The following is a 17623-nucleotide window of genomic DNA, read 5'->3' on the forward strand; positions in this document are numbered from 1 at the left end:
GTTGTTCCCTATCCACCCTGACCATGCCCCTCAATCTTGTTCACCTCGATCAGGTCACCCCTCAGTCTTCTCTGCTCCAGCGAAAACAACCCAAGCCTATCCAACCTCTCTTCATAACTTAAACGTTCCATCCCAGGCAACATCCAGGTGAATCTCCTCTGCACCCACTCCAGTGCAATCACATCCTTCCTATAATGTGGCGAACAGAACTGCACACAGTGCTCCAGCTGTGGCCTCACCAAAGTTCTGTATAACTCCAACATGACCTTCCTGCTTTTGTAATCTATGCCTCGATTGATAAAGGCCTTTTCCACCACCCTATTAACCTGCCCTTCTGCCTTCAGAGATCTATTTACAAACACACCAAGGTCTTTGTTCCTCAGAACTCCCCAGTGTGGTGCCATTCATTGAATATTTCTTTGTCAAATTGCTCCTTCCAAAGTGCAACACCCCACACTTTACAGGATTAAATTCCATCTACCACTTTTCTGCCCGTTTGACCATCCCGTCTATATCTTCCTGCAAACTTACTGATCTTACCCCACACAGTCATTCAAGCCGTTTATATAAATGACAAATAGGGGACTCGGCATAGATACCTGTGGTACGCCACTGGGCACTGGCTTCCAGTCACTGAAGCAGCCATTTGTCATCACCCTCTGTCTCCTACAGCTAAGCCAGCTTGGAATCCAGCTAATCAGTTCCCCTGTATCCCATGTGCATTTGCCTTTTTTTATAAATCTACCATGTGGGACCTTGTCAAAGGCTTTGCTGAAATCCATGTAAACTACATCAACTGCACTACCCTCATCAGCACACTTACGTCACGTGATCAGCAAATTCAATCAAATTTGTTAGGCATGACCTCCCTCTGACAAAGCCACGCTGACTATCCCTGATTAAACCCGTGCCTCTCCAAGTGGAGATAGATTCTCTCCTTCAGAATTTTCTCCATTAGTTTCCCTGCCACTGACATGAAACCCACTGGCCTGTAGTTCCCTGGCTTATCCTTGCAGCCTTTCTTAAAATAGTGGGACCACATCAGCTGTTCTCCAGTCCTCTGGCACCTCTCCTGTGGCCAGGTAAGAATTAAAAATTTGGATCTTTCTGCAATGTAATGTCTATGATTCTATGATGTAATCCAAAAGGGGGAACTTTACAACTCTAAACAATATTTAGTTTCAATGACCAAAATGAATTATTTACATTGTGCAATAGATTGGACTTGTTAATTATTCAGAATGTCTTGCCATCACAGCAACTGTGTTCTACACTTGCACCAACTCCCCAGAGTTTGATAATACTGGGCAGTACTAGTGGTTTGTAATCTGTAATCACAGTAAGAACATGAAGTCAAAAGGTGGAAACCCTTGTCCAGAGAAATCTTTAAGGCCAATTTAATTGTAAATTCTTATATTACACTCGTATAAGGCAACTGAAAATAAATTTTTAAAAGCACTCACAGGAACAATCTACATGAATAGGAAGAAACCGAGCGTTTGGAACTTAATCAAGCCCACACCTGCAGACATTTAACTTTAGATTAAATACTGTTTACATCTCAAGCTACAAATTCAGGTTTAACATTATTGGAAGAAACATTTATCAATGAAATTTGTACATCTCTATGGTGTCAGTTTGCAGCCATTCCAAGGTCAGATGCAGGTTACCAGACATTTCATGCTTTAAAATGCTCAGGCTGTGTCTCCCCCCCCCCCGGCCGTCATTTTCATTCATCTTACTCCACTCCAAATACAAAAAGTGAGCAGTCTTGATTTGCTCACAAGCCTTTTGCTTTAATATTACACAATTATCAAAAGTCTAGAAAACTTTGTAAACCTGTAGGATCGATACTGTGCTCATCTCTCCTCTCGTCGCTCTGGAATTCCAGACTCAATTAAGGTTGCCTTATAATGCTGCAGGCAGCCACAGATGCTTTTTACAAACCCTTTGGAGAGGGGAAACAGTGGGAAACCTATGTCAGGGTAACCACGCTTCTCAGGGAGGAAGCTCCTGTAACTCTTTCGCCTCCTTTTTGGTTTGACAACAGCTTGAGATGATCCCTTCTGCTCCAAAGTTAGGGAACAAGTTTCAGTTGGTAGTTGTTCAGTAGAATCAGTCTCTAGACATATATTTTCATCTGAACCAGCTTCTGCTAAAAACCTCTGCTGCATATCGCTCACATGGTCATCAGAATTTTCTACTCCAAGTCCCTTAGTGGCCTGAACAGATTCAGCAACCATCTCTGCTGCAGGTGGTGGGAGCAGCTCCACTTGACTCTCGGTTGTATCAGAAGAGATCGGAATAGGCTCATCTTCAGCACTATTGTTAAGTTCAATGCTTCTTTGGATCATTTCATTGATTTCCAGCCAAGACTCCATTCTATACACAAGTCGCCACCCATTGGTGCAGAAGTGCTCTTTTATTTCTTGTTCAAATATTTCCACAGGTTTCTGAATGAGCTGAGTCATAGATTGCACCAGTTTTATAAGAGCCATCTCATTGTAACATCGACTGTTCTCATACCCCTCCTGTAGACCACGGTCACTGTCAAACCCAGCCTCATTGTAATAAGGCTCATTTACGAGGATCAGCCCTGTGGAATGAATCATTGAGTGTTTAGAATTAAGTTCTGATAGCAAAAAATAAATAAAATAATGATCCACAAACGTTTCACAGAATTAACAGCAGATAATGTAATTTACTGATCTATACAAATGCGTTTCTCTAATATTCCCTGGCAAAAATATAAGAGTGGATTAGGGTTAGGGTTACTGCGTTCTCGCGCCGAACTTGAATTGCACCAGTTTTACGATCCCCTTGTGGTCTGTAAAGCGAGATGCAACTCAGTGTTCCACGCCATGTAAATTTATGCATGGTGTGGAATGAGAGGGATTCCCAGGAAGCCCCACTATCTTGAGCAGGCGACTAGATAGTAATGTCAGGGGTGCCCCAACCAGCACCCCTTCCTCCCCTACTATATGGGTCCCAGGTGAGGGCACCCAGGCATTGGGGGCTGGGGTGCAGTGCAATGCTTTTGTGGTCCTGGCGTGGTGGGCCAAGGGAAACAACGATTGCACAAGCCACAAGTGAACTACGCTCACGTGATTCCCGGCCGTGAGGATCGGAGAATCGCAGGAGGGCGGAGCATAGGGTGCTGGACCCACTCAGATTGCAATCGGTCATTACGACACATTTGCATTTATTTACATGCTCCCGCTAGAGTGGAGCTCGTTCATGTCACCAGCAGAAGGTTTGGGCACCAATCCCAACTTTGTCCCAATGCCCGATTCTCCGTCCCTTCGGAGAACATATTCTGGGTATCCCAGGACGAAGGATTCAGCTCACATAGTTTGCATCTTGGCTGTACATTTGGTTCACCTCAATTTCTGATCTAAAAGGTTTTCTTACTTATTCTTTCATGGGACATAGGTGTTGCCATTTCAGAGGGCAGCTAAGAGTCAACTACATTGCTGTGGGTCTGGAGTCATATGTAGGTCAGACCGGATAAAGGTGGAAGATTTCCTTCGCTACTTTGGTGGGTCTATCTTTTCAGTTGCACAGGACATGGCTATGGCGATGGTAGTGTCTGGGGCATTATCCTCATGGAATCAAACCTTATAGACAACGTGCCAGGCTGTTACTTGACTAATATTGGCACAAGCCCCAGATGTTAGTGAGAACGACGAGTGGTCACGGTTTAGACTTTGTAGTGGTTTGAAACACGGTAGCACAGTAGTTAGCACTGTTGCTTCACAGCTCCAGGATCCCAGGTTCGATTCCCGGCTTGGGTCACTCTCGGTGCGGAGTCTAAACGCTCTCCCCGTGTCTGCGTGGGTTTCCTCCCACAGTCCAAAGATGTGCAGGTTAGGTAGATTGGCTATGCTAAATTTTCCTGAGTGTCCAAAAATGTTGGGTGGAGTTACTGGGATAGGGCGAGGTGCTCTTTCCAGGGGTTGTGCAGACTCGATGGGCCGAATGACTTCCTTCTGCATTGTAAATTCTATGATTCTATAACTGAGTGGCTTGCTAGGCCATTTCAGAGGGCATTTATGAGACAACCACATTGCTGTGGTTCTGAAATCACATTTAGGCCACACCAGGTAAGGGTGACAGAATTTTTCCAATTAAGGGCAATTTAGCCTGGCCAATCCACCTACCCTGCACATCGTTGGGTTGTGGTGGTGGAACCCACGCAGACACGGGGAGAATGTGCAAACTCCACACGGATACTGACCTCACCGTGAGACACCACTGCGCCACCCAAGACTAGCTTTTTAATTCCAGATTTTTATTCTCCAGGATGGGCAAGAAAGGAGGAGAGGTAGCAGTATCATTAAGGAAAACATTAGAGAGGATGTCCTAGAGTGATCAAGGACAGAATATATTTGGTTAGGGCCAAGAGAAAACAGCACCATTACATCCCTGAGTGCATTCTACAGATGAAGAAAATTTCGGAGATCAAATTTATAAGTGAAATTACAGAGAGGTGGAAGAACTGTAGAGTATAATGGGGATTTTAATTATCCGAATATAAACGGAGGTATTAATAGTGCAAAGAGCAAGAGGGGCTAGAGTTTCTAATGTAATCAGGAGAATTGTTTACATTTATATGTTTAAGTCCAATAAGGAAGGAGGTGTTACTGAATTTGGCCATGGGTATGACGTGGGCCAAGTGAATGAAGTGTTAGTAAGGAAACATTTAGGGAATGGTGATCATAGCACCACAGGATTGAACTGACCTGGGCTGTCAAAAAGTACAAGAAACAATCAAGGGTAAAAATAAATAATTTGGGGGATGCGGGTCAACTGAGAACAGAACTGCCCCAGATAAATTGGAATCAGAGATTGGCCGGCAAAATTGTAACATTAGGGTTACCCTAATGTCACATACATTACGGCTGGATTCCCAAGAGGGAGAAAGGTAGGGCAAATAAATCCAGAGCTCTTTGGATGAGGTAAGAGAAATGGGTAAGATGACAGATGTCAGATAGATAATATAAGTAAGAATCAGGCTGAATACAGCAGGTTCAAAGGGAAAGTGATAAAGGAAATAAGAGAAGCAAAAAGAGAGTATGGCAAAATGCTGGCAACTAATATAAAAAGTCCAAAGTCATTTTTAGGCATATAAGTAGAAAGGGTGGTAAAAGAAGGGATGGGCAGATGAGGAATGAATAAGTTATTCTGTGAAACATGAAGGCAGAAGGCATGGCTGAGGTACAAAATTAATATTTGCAATCATCTTTCAGAAGGAAGAAGATGCCAACGTCATTGAGAAAGAGGGAAGCAGATAAAATACTGCACAGGCTAAAAACTGATGAAGAGGAGATTTCAGAAAAACCAGCTGTATTTAAAATTAATAAGTCACCTGACCTAGATTAGATGCACCAGAGGATGCTGAAAGTAGTACGGGTGGAAATTGCAGAGGCATGGACCAGAACTTTCCAATCCTCAGATACCAGAGGACTGGAAAATTGTAAATGTTACACTCTTGTTTAATAAAGGGTGTAAGGATAAACCAAGTGACTACAGGCCAATAAAAGTAAAATACTGCAGATGCTGGAAAGCTGAAATAAAAACAGAAAATGCTGGATAAACTCAGCAAGTCTGGCAACATCTGTGGAGAGAAACAGAGTTAACGTTTCAAGTCTAAATTATCTTTCTACAGACTAGAGGTCAGTCAGTTTAACCTAAGGTGAGAAAGCTTTTAGTAACAATAATTACGGACAAAATTATCAGTCGCTTGGACAAATGTGGATTGTCCATTCTTAATTATCCGCAAGAAGGTAGTGGTGGACTGCCTTCTGGAGCAATTACAATCCACATGGTGTACATACAGCTACAGGTTATTCATGAAGACCCCGCCTTCTCAACCTTGCCCCTCACCTGAGGTGTGGTGGTCCTCAGGTTAAATCACCAGCAGTCAGCTCTCCCCCTCAAAGGGAAAGCAGCCTATGGTCATTCCTATGGCAACTTTACCTTTTACAGCTACAGGGCTGTTACGGAGAGTGTTCCAGGATTTTGTTACAGCAACAGTGAAGGAAGAATTATATATTTTTCTGTCACGATGGAGTGGGAACTTGCAGGTAGTTTTGATGTTTCCATACACCTGCTGCTTTTGCTTTTAAGGTCGTACCTTGCAAGGTGCTGTCAAAGGAGTCTTGTGAGTTGCTGCAGTGCCAGTTGTAGACGATACTCACTGCTGCTACTTTACACCAGTGTTAAGAGAGAATCTTTAAGCTGTTGGATGGAGAGGGTTCCGATCAAGGGGACAGCTTTGCCCGGGATACTGTTACGTTTCGCTGAGTGTTGTTGGAGCTGCATTCATCCAGGCAAGTGGAGAGTATTCAATTACATTCCTGACTAGTGCCTTCGACAGGTTTTGGAGAGTCAGGATGAGAGTTACTCACTGCAGAATTGCCAGCTTTTGAAGTCACAGTATTTATATTTACTCTTGGCATTCAATGGTATTACTATCGCTGAATCCCTCACTTGTCAACATCCTAGAGATTACCCTTGACCAGAAACTGAACTGGACAAGCCATAGAAACACCAGCTCTGGGCACAACTCTGTGGAAACCTCTCAGACTATAAGTGAGCAATATAAACATGAAATTGTATTGGCATATCACAAACCTGCCTCAAAAGAAACAAAGCAATATGCTCATTGCCATTGAATCCTTTGAGACCCAATGATTCATCTCTTTGCTCCCTGAAAGGACGAGTCTAACAATTAGTTTTGATGGATAGGGCGCTCCCCAGTTGAAGAAAGGCTATTTTAAAAACTTTCAAATCCTGACTTTTGCAAGTAAAATAAATGACCTGATCCGAACAAAAATAGCAGATAGAAAAATAGTAGGGCTACCTCGACTGGGAACAGTATAACAGTGGGGATTTAAATAAACATTCCTTCAGAGAACAAAAGCACCACTGGAAAAATGTACAGTCATAGCTAACTAGAAACATTAAGGCTTGCATTAGATTAAACAAAGACTTGACAGTTGCCAAAAAGATGGAGGATCTAAAGCCATCAGCAAGAAATGGACAAGAAATTGAAAGAGGGTCATAAAATGAGTATAAAGTAACATAGATTTGGAAGTACATGAAAAAAGGAAAAGACTAGTGAAAGCAAAGCACAGTCAGGAAAAATTATAATGGGAAATGTTAAAGAGGCGCAACAAATTTTTTGTTTCCATCTTCACAGTAGAAAACACACTACAGACTGGAAATAGTGGAGAACCCAGGGACTAATGACAGTGAGGAACTTAAAGTATTCAACAAATTAGTAGAAAAGGGATTACTAGAACCAAAATCTGACAAATCCCCTGGACATGATGGGAGCAGGAGGAGGCCATTCGGCCCTTCAAGCCTGCTCCACCATTCATTGTCATGGCTGATCATCCAAATCAATAGCCTGATCCAGACTTCCCTCCATATCCTTTCATTCCTGTCCCCCTCTTCCAAGTGCTATATCTAACTGCTTCTTGAAAACATACAATGCTTTGGCCTCAGCTACTTCCTGTGGTAATGAATTCCACAGGCCGACCACTCTCTGGGTGAAGACATTTCTCATCCCTATCCTCAGACTGTGACCCCTGGTTCTGGACACCCACGCCATCGGGAACATCCTTTTTGCATTGACCCTGTCCAGTCCTGTTACAATTTTATAGGTTTCCATGAGATCTCCCCTCATTCTCATCAACTCCAGCGAATACAATCCTAACCGACTCAATGTCTCCTCATATATCAGCCCTGCCGTTCAGGAATTAGTCTGGTAATGCTTTGCTGCAGTCTCTCTAGAGCAAGAACATCCTTCCTCAAATAAGGAGAACAAAACTGCACACAATGCTCCAGGTGTGGTCTCACCAAGGCCCTGTATAATTGAATTGCATCAAGACATCCCTGCTCCTGTACTCGAATCAACATACCATTTGCCGCCTTTACCACCTGCTGACCTTCAGTGACTGGTGTACAAGTACACCCAGGTCCCGCTGCACATTGTCCCCTCTCAATTTATAGCCATTCAGATGATAATCTGCCTTCATTTTATTGTTACCCAAGTGGATAATCTCACATTTATCCACATTATAGTGCATATTAAGCATTTGCCCACTCACTCCGCTTATCCAAATCACACGGAAGCATCTCTGCATCCTACTCACAGCTCACCCTCCTACCCAGCTTTGTGCAACTGAAGTTTTTCATCCTTGGACCACTCTGCTGAATCTTTTCTGCAGTTGCTCTAATGCTTTCACATTCTTTCTAAAGTACGGCACCCAGAACGAGATGTCATATTCCAGTTGAAGTTGATCCAATGTTCTGTACAAATTCAACCTAACCTTCTTGATTTGTATAACTTTGCTCACAGGTTTGTTGTACAGCACTTTATCAATGCCGTTGAGTGTCTCATGTGTCTCATCAGCAGCATTGCCCTGGTCAACCCAGTTGCCTCATCAAAAAACTCCAGCAAGTTAGTTAAACACAATTAGCTCTTAACAAATCTGCATTGGTTTTCCTTGATTAACCCACATTTACCCAAGTGATCATAAACTTTGCCCTGAATTAATGTTTCCAGAAGTTTCACCACCACAGATGTTAAGCTGACTGGTCTGTAGTGGTTAGGTTTATCTTCACATCTTGTTTTGGACATCTGCAATTCTCCAGTACTCTGGCACCACGCAAGTCTAAGGACGATTGGAAATTCTGGCCAGGGCCTCTGCAATTTCTACACTCGCCTCCCTCAGTATCATTGGATGTATCCCATCTTGTCCTGGTTCCTTATCAACTCAAGTACAGGCAGGCTATTTAATACTACCTACCTCCCAATTTTCAATCCTTCTAGTGACTAAATTACCTCCTCTTTCATCATGACCTGCACAGCACCTTCTTCCTTGGTAAAGACTTCATTTAAATATTCATTTAATACCTCAGCCATGTCCCCTGCCTCCATGTGGAAATCCCCTTTTTGTTCCCTAATCGACCCCACTCCTCCTTTCCCATTCTTTTATTATTTATATGCCTAGAGATCAGTTAAGTGACTGGGAAGAAAAAGGTGGCATATGGAGTATAATGTAGGGGAGTGAAATAATCCTATTTTGGTCAGAAAGATGGAATTGTAGAATATTTTTTCAAAGTAGTGTTGATAATGCATCAGGATTTGGGTGTTCTTGCACAAAAACTACAAAGTTTTTTTTTGTATTTTAGAGTACTCAATTATTTGTTTCCAATGAAGAGGCAATTTAGCGTGGCCAATTCACCTACCCTGCAAAACCACAGAAAGTTAACATGCAGAGAAATTTTGAAGGTGACATTCAAAGCAACATTGCAATTTGGGTTAAATTCCTGAACTCAAAGAGACAGTCATTGGGAAACCCTTTCCCTTACTCAGCAAAATCCAGAGAACTGGCAGTCCAACGATTGCTGCATTCCCATACCAGCCTCCTTGGACAGGCGACTAGGGGCTTTTCACAGTGACTTCATTGAAGCCTACTCGTGACAATAAGCGATTTTCATTTTATTTCATTTCAAATACAAAAGGTTCAACACTTTGTTCAGCACTAACCTTGGATTGATATCAGCACCTGGAGGAGACTGGATTTACTAGTCCATCTCTCAGTTCCCTAGATCAAGAAGAAAGTTGAATTATTAAATGGTGGGAAGGAGAGCAAATTAAAAACACATCTTTCCTGGGACAAAGCAGGACCAAACAGTAATATGTCAATGTGGAATAATGGCTTCATTTAAATTCTAATCCTACTAAATAAAACAAAATGGAAATCAAGTTCGCAAGGAGGAGAAAGATTCCCATACTACCGAGGTCACAGCCGACATCACTGCTGACCGCAACCGACATCACTGCTGACCGCAACCGACATCACTGCTGACCGCAGCCAACATCACTGCTGACCGCAACCGACGTCACTGCTGACCGCAACCGACATCACTGCTGACCGCAACCGACATCACTGCTGACCGCAGCCAACATCACTGCTGACCGCAACCGACGTCACTGCTGACCGCAACCGACGCCACTGCTGACCGCAGCCAACATCACTGCTGACCGCAGCCAACATCACTGCTGACCGCAGCCAACATCACTGCTGACCTCAACCCAGGTCACTGCTGACCGCAACCGACGTCACTGCTGACCGCAACCGACGTCACTGCTGACCGCAACCAACATCACTGCTGACCGCAACCAACATCACTGCTGCCGGTTATATTGTTTTGTTCTGGTTGATACCCAACGGTTAAAATTAAAAATGCCGTAATAAATTATTTTCCAAAAATAAAATTCAGTTCTGACTTGGTTAAACCCCTCCTCTTACCCCAGAGCCCTGTAACCCCTCTCCTCTTACCCCAGAGCCCTCTAACCCCTCTCCTCTTACCCCAGAGCCCTGTAACCCCTCTCCTCTTACCCCAGAGCCCTGTAACCCCTCTCCTCTTACCCCAGAGCCCTGTAACCCCTCTCCTCTTACCCCAGAGCCCTGTAACCCCTCTCCTCTTACCCCAGAGCCCTGTAACCCCTCTCCTCTTACCCCAGAGCCCTGTAACCCCTCTCCTCTTACCCCAGAGCCCTGTAACCCCTCTCCTCTTACCCCTGTAACCCTCAATCTCTTACCCCAGAGCTCTGTAACCCTCCCTCCTCTTACCCCAGCGCCCTGTAACCCCTCTCCTCTAACCCCAGAGCCCTGTAACCCCCCTCTTACCCCAGAGCCCTGTAACCCCTCTCCTCTTAACCCAGAGCCCTGTAACCCCTCTCATAGAACATAGAACATTACAGCGCAGTACGGGCCCTTTGGCCCTCGATGTTGCGCCGACCTGTGAAACCATCTGAAGCCTATCTGACCTACACTATTCCATTTTCATCCATATGTCTATCCAGTGACCACTTAAATGCCCTTAAATTTGGCGAGTCTACTACTGTTGCAGGCAGGGCGTTCCACACCCCTACTACTCTCTGAGTAAAGAAACTGCCTCTGACATCTGTCCTATATCTACCACCCCTCAATTTAAAGCCATGTCCCCTCGTGTTGGTCATCACCATCCGAGGAAAAAGACTGTCACTGTCCACCCTATCTAACCCTCTGACTATCTTATATGTCTCTATTAAGTCACCTCTCAGCCTTCTCCTCTCTAACGAAAACAACCTCAAGTCCCTGAGCCTTTCCTCGTAGGACCTTCCCTCCATACCAGGCAACATCCTAGTAAATCTCCTCTGAACCCTTTCCAAAGCTTCCACATCCTTCCTATAATGTGGTGACCAGAACTGCACGCAGTACTCCAGGTGCGGCCGCACCAGAGTTTACACAGCTGCAGCATGACCTTGTGGTTCCGAAACTCAATCCCCCTGCTTATAAAGGCTAGCACACCATATGCCTTCTTAACAGCCCTATTAACCTGGGTGGCAACTTTCAGGGATTTATGTACCTGGATGCCGAGATCTCTCTGTTCATCTACACTACCAAGAATCTTGCCATTAGCCCAGTACTCTGCATTCCTGTTACTCCTTCCAAAGTGAACCACCTCACACTTTTCCGCATTAAACTCCATCTGCCACCTCTCAGCCCAGCTCTGCAGCTTATCTATGTCCCTCTGTATCCTATAACATCCTTCAGCACTATCCACAACTCCACCGACCTTCGTGTCATCTGCAAATTTACTAACCCATCCTCCTACACCCTCTTCCAGGTCATTTATAAAAATGACAAACAGCAGTGGCCCCAAAACAGATCCTTGCGGTACACCACTAGTAACTGAACTCCAGGATGAACATTTGCCATCAACCACCACCCTCTGTCTTCTCTCCTCTTACCCCAGCGCCCTGTAAGCCCCTCCTCTTACCCCAGAGCCCTGTAACCCCTCTCCTCTTACTCCAGAGCCCTGTAACCCTCTGCTCTTACCCCAGAGCCCTGTAACCCCTCTCCTCTTACCCCAGAGCCCTGTAACCCTCTCCTCTTACCCCAGAGCCCTGTAACCCCTCTCCTCTTACCCCAGAGCCCTGTAACCCCTCTCCTCTTACCCCAGAGCCCTGTAACCCCTCTCCTCTTACCCCAGCGCCCTGTAACCCCCTCCTCTTACCCCAGAGCCCTGTAACCCTCCCTCCTCTTACCCCAGAGCCCTGTAACCCCTCTCCTCTTACCCCAGAGCCCTGTAACCCTCAATCTTTTACCCCAGAACTCTGTAACCCTCCCTCCTCTTACCCCAGAGCCCTGTAACCCCCCTCTTACCCCAGTGCCCTGTAGATTTTTCTCTTTCAAGTATATATCCAATTACCTTTGAAGGTTCCTATCGAATCTCGTTCTACCACCCTTTTAGGCAGTGCATTCCAGATCACAAACACCCAATGGACAAAAACAAGCATTTTCCTCTTCATTCCTCTGGTCCTTTGCCAATGACTTTCAATATGTGCTCGCTGGTTACTGACCCTCCCTACCAGTAAAAACAGTTACTCCTAACTTACTCAAACCCCTCATGAAATTGTCTTTAGGTTTCTTTCGTCCCTCCATAATTCACAGGACCAAAATATTCATAATCTGCTCTGACTTTTCCGCTACTTCTAATCCCAATCCTTCCGTAAAATCAAATCACACATTGTTGACAATTAGCTAGATCATTACCCATAACCAGCAGCATACCTTTCCAATCCATGTGCCCAGCAAACTCACGCACACTTTGCCATTATCATACAGGTTAGGGTTGAGGCGGCCACTGCACTGAGAAATATAACGAAAAAGTGGCGGCACTGCAGGATAAACATTGGGAAGCTGGATATCAAAGAGAAACAGTCCGTCATCATAGGGAGTGCGTGTTGGGCCTTTGATTAGAGCGGAGAACAGATCCTATGGAAAGAAAATAAGTTACTGGACCCAACATTCACCAGACAATTCCAAATCAATATATACACATTGAAACAAGTATGGGAGAAAACCTCAAATAGGCTCTCTCTCCGATCCACCACAATATCAATTTAACACATTACGATGGAGATTATTATTTCCGAACAACAATGAAACCCGCTTGGGAGCCTGGCGCAGACTTGCCATTCTGTCCTCAAATGTTTTGACCATGATGCCATCAGGAAGTGCTGTAGCAAGCAGTGCCATCTCTTTTCTCACCGTGCTGAAAAACCTTTTTGAATCTGCTGGTTGAAATTCCATTTTTTTGAATGCATGGCTCTCTGTAAATGAAAAGACAGACTAGGAGACACACAAACACCATCAGATCAAGGTGCTGCATAGCACCAGAATGATAAAACTGCTAGGATTTAATTTACATACTGCCAACATACATTCATAATAACTGCAATAAATCTCACCACAAAATAATGAATTCACTGTCAATGGCTATTCAGTCCCTACCATCTGCCCTCAATTCACACTTGCTTCACTGTTCAATCAGATCATGGCTGTGAGGAGCTTTACAGTTAATCACCACCCTTTTCGTATCTAGAATTCGTTCCTGATATCACCCTCAAAAGCCTGACTCTTATTTCAAGGTTACGACCCCCCTTTTTCTGGACTCGCCACTAAAATATAATTTTATTACTTAACATCCAAAGATGTTCAGGTTAGGTGGATTAGCCATCCTAAATTGCCCTCAGTGTCCAACTAGGGGCTGGCTTAGCACAGTGGGCTAAACAGCTGGCTTGTAATACAGAACAATGCCAGCAGCACGGGTTCATTTCCCGTACCGGCCTCCCCAAACAAGCACCAGAATGTGGCTTTCCACAGTAACTTTATTGAAGCCTACTTGTGACAATATGCGATTATTATTATTATAATAAAACGGTTAGGTGGGGTTACAGGGATAGGGTGGAGGTGTGGGCTTGGGTAGGGTGTTATTCCCAAGGGCCGGTACAGACTCGATGGGCCAAGTGGCCTCCTTCTGCACTGTAAATACTATGATTCTATGAACATATAATAATACATCTTTATTAGTGTCACAAGTAGGCTTACATTAACACTGGAATGAAGTTACTGTGAAAAGCCCCTAGTCGCCACATTCCGGCGACTGTTCGGGTACACTGAGGGAGAATTCAGAATGTCCACTTCATCTAACAAGCACGTCTTTTGGAACTCGTGGGAGGAAACTGGAGCACCCGGAGGAAACCCACACAGACAAGGGGAGAACGTGCAGACTCTGCACAGACAGTGACCCAAGCCAGGAATCGAACCTGGGACCCTGGCACGGTGGAGCGACAGTGCTAAGCACTGTGCTACCATGTCGTATGCAACTCTCCCTTCCACCATGTTGTGTTGAGGAAGCAAGGACAGGATGGTCAGCCCATAAGACCAGCTGTCAAGGTACTGGGGAAAAGGAAGATACAAGAATTGAGTAAAATTAAGATTAAAAATAAAGTTGGGACAAAATCAAGAATTGGATAAAAGGGGAACCGATGACTGCAGCTGCCTGAAAGAGTGCTTTTGATAGACAAATTAACTTAGCAGTAGAAAAACAATTGTTTACCCAAGTAACATGGGGTTGAACAATGGTGTATAGAAATAGGTGTTGGAACTGTAGAAGTGGCGAGTTCAAGTGGAAAGATGAGAAAATAATTTGCACCTATACGCTAAAAGCTTGGTCCACGGGTATCTAGATAGGGTAACATCAAATGAGAAAAAACATACATCTGTAACAGGTAACTGAATACAGGTGGAGAAGGGGAAACTAACACCATAGCTGGAGAAAGCAGGATCACCTGAAAACAAGTTGCCAAAAGCTACTGTTTTAAGAGGAAATGCTACGCTGAACTGACAAAAATGTTTCCCAGACTGGAAGAGAACTTATTAGTGGTAACAACATGCTGGATTTAGTTCAGAGTGTTATATAAATTTGGATGTTGTTTGCGGAAAAGGCATTTCTCAGTTCAGGAAACATAGGTAGCTGGGAACCAAGCTTAACTTCATGAGATATTGTGTGTGTATCGTCATTATTGTAGTGTTTTGTAGTCTTTCTGGTTGTGTGTGTGTGTTTTTTTTAAGGTTAATAAATATTATTTTGTGATTGATTACAAGAAGACTGGACTGTTCCTTCCTGGTTCGCACATCTTTTTTCACCTATACCAAATTGAAAATATACACCACTAAGAACCGGTGTTTCAAGTTACCCATCTGAGTTTTGGGGTACCCTCGCATTTAACATCAGCGGAGTTCTTAACGCAGTAAGATCCAGTTCTGAAAACAGCAGCAATCTCAATTATGCAACCCGGCACAGCATTACGGATGCTCCCACCATGACGGCCATGCATCGTCAAAGGTACTGCCAAGACTTTCTACTTTAAGGGAACATTATATGGAGGGGAAATAATTTTTAAAAAAACATATGCACAACTTGTGCACTTACCAGGCACTGATTCAAGTACAGAAAAAACTTCGCCTTTTGCACTAGTGAAAGTCACACCAGGTTTGCTGCTTTGTTGGCAAAGTACAGGTGTGTCACTAGACCACTCCGACTTCGTAGGAGTCTGCACCTCCAGCTTCTCTTCTTTATTCTCCGTTTCTACAACAGCCTCCATCTTCTCTTCCTCAACTATGGCCACATTGTCTAACGTCTTCTGCAGAGTTTCCTGCAGTTTTTTGATATCGTCTCGGAATTTCTTATCCTTGGTTTGTTTTTCTGGCTCTACTGTTGGAGAAGTAGCTGAACCAGTCAACAGCTGTTCCACTGTCATATTCTTTAGACTTTCCAAAATCTTGATGGCTTCTTTTATCTCATGGAAACCTTTGGGAGAGCCATCCTTTGCAACTTTCTCAAGACTTGTGCTACTTGAAGTTGCTCCAGCAGCCTGAGCCTGCTCTGCTTCAGGCTTACTTTCTTCAGATTGTGCTGCTACTTCAATTCCAACTTCAAGTGCCTCACTTCCCTTTACAATCTCATCTTCAGTCACACCATCATCTGTTTCCCAACTATCACTATCATCTTCCCACTCATCAGATGTTGCTCCAGTGGAAGTACCGTCCAAAGAGTCCAGATCAGATTCTTCAATGTCAGACTCAACATTATAAAGATGCTAGCAAAAAAAATGAAAAGTTACTTCTTGAATGAAGAAAATTTGAAAGATAACTTGATACTTTAACACTTCCGAATTTATGAGCAATGAAAAAAAAAAAGGAAAGTTGATTTGGTTCCATTATCCAGTTTACTGCCCGAGCTACACACAAATTTGCAGAGGGTAAATACAATTAGAGAGTAGAATGCATGGCTCACAGATTGGCGTGGGTGAAATGAGTTTTGATTCATGAGGCACTGGCACCAGTACTGGGGAAAGAGGGAGCTCCACATTGAGTATCGTGTATTGTTTGGATCTGCTTCCTCGAAAAAAGACATACTTGCCATAGGAGTGCAACAAAGGTTCATGAGATCGATTCCTAGGAAGGCAGGATCATCCTGTGAGGAGACGGAGCCTATATTCTCTGAAGTTTAGAAGAATGAGAAGCAACCTCATTCAAACATACAAAATTCTTATTGAGCTCAACACCATAGATGCAGGAAAAATGCATCTGAGGGCTCTAAAATCAGGGGGCACAATCTCAGAACAAGGGACAGGCCATTTAAGACTGAGGAGGAATTTCTTCAGTCAGAGGGTGGTGAATCTTTGGAATATTTTACCCCAGAGGACTGTGGATACTCAGTAATTGAGTATATCAATCCAGAGATTGATAGGGTTCTAGATATTAAACATATCAAAGGATTGGGAAATAGTGTGGGAAAATGTCATTAAGGTAGATCGGCTGTAATCTGGTTGAATGGCGGAGCAGCTCAAAGGGCCAAGATGGTATTCTTCTGCTCCCATTTCCTTATTTCTTATGATTTCATGATCATAGCCAGTATTACCACACAGGATGTACAACCTACATCTAATCTCCTGAAAGAAGACAGAGCAGAAATACTCCATTGTTCTTAAATGGTCAAGAACAACACTCACTGAATTCTGACCCGATTCTAATACAAAGAATATTCTCTGTCTGAACACAGCAGCAGAAATTATATTACTTTGGTGCCTTTCTTTCCTTATTAAAATTTTCAGATCTATTTACAACCAGGTGAGTATCCAGCATCACTGAAGGTACTAGCTTATCAGCCGATTTGGATTTGGCAACATGTGGATCACTTAGCCTAACATCTACTGTAAAGAAATTACCAGAGTCTATAATTATAAATTCTGAATAAGTTTTCAAAATTCAGCTGATTGGAGGGAGCCAGCACGGACTTGTGAAGATTAATCTGATTCAGGGGAATGCCCATTGTTACATAAACTTCTTAAGGCATTTAACGAATTACCTAAAGGCAAATTATTTGAGCATATCAGTCAATCCATTCAATAAAAGTGCACACTGAACGCATTCAAATAGCAAACACAAAGGAAGTACACCATTAAATGATTTCTGTGGTGTTAAAAGATCTTCTGCCGCCACCCCCCTTTCCCTGACCCCAATTCAATGAAATTAGGATTTGCTAATGATCAAAGTGGACACTCTTTCCACTGAAATACTGAGAAACAGAGACTGCACCCTATCATGTCATGTTGGAAGGAAAGCCAAAAGGATCCCAGCAGCAGAAATCCATCTCAAACATGGCGTGACTTAAGTATAATTGAATGGAGTGCCCATGTTCACTAGTT

The 17623-nt window shown here is 43.7% G+C and overlaps 1 protein-coding gene across 1 annotated transcript in view; it reads right to left on the reverse strand.

Annotated features, from left to right (window-relative positions):
- Window positions 1-1373: 1373 nt before the first annotated feature.
- LOC119953524 ((E3-independent) E2 ubiquitin-conjugating enzyme UBE2O-like) overlaps window positions 1374-17623 on the reverse strand; it is a 197595-nt gene continuing 181345 nt past the window's right edge. Inside the window, exons 15-19 of the mRNA XM_038777892.1 lie at window positions 15346-16012; window positions 13044-13180; window positions 12639-12842; window positions 9563-9620; window positions 1374-2596 (exon numbers count right to left, since the gene is read on the reverse strand). Of these exons, the coding sequence (XP_038633820.1) occupies window positions 1860-2596; window positions 9563-9620; window positions 12639-12842; window positions 13044-13180; window positions 15346-16012 (1803 nt within the window). The 3' untranslated portion in view covers window positions 1374-1859. The remainder of the gene's footprint in view (window positions 2597-9562; window positions 9621-12638; window positions 12843-13043; window positions 13181-15345; window positions 16013-17623) is intronic.

The sequence above is a fragment of the Scyliorhinus canicula genome, chromosome 18, assembly GCF_902713615.1.
Source record: "Scyliorhinus canicula chromosome 18, sScyCan1.1, whole genome shotgun sequence".
NCBI classification, from domain to species: Eukaryota; Metazoa; Chordata; class Chondrichthyes; order Carcharhiniformes; family Scyliorhinidae; genus Scyliorhinus; species Scyliorhinus canicula.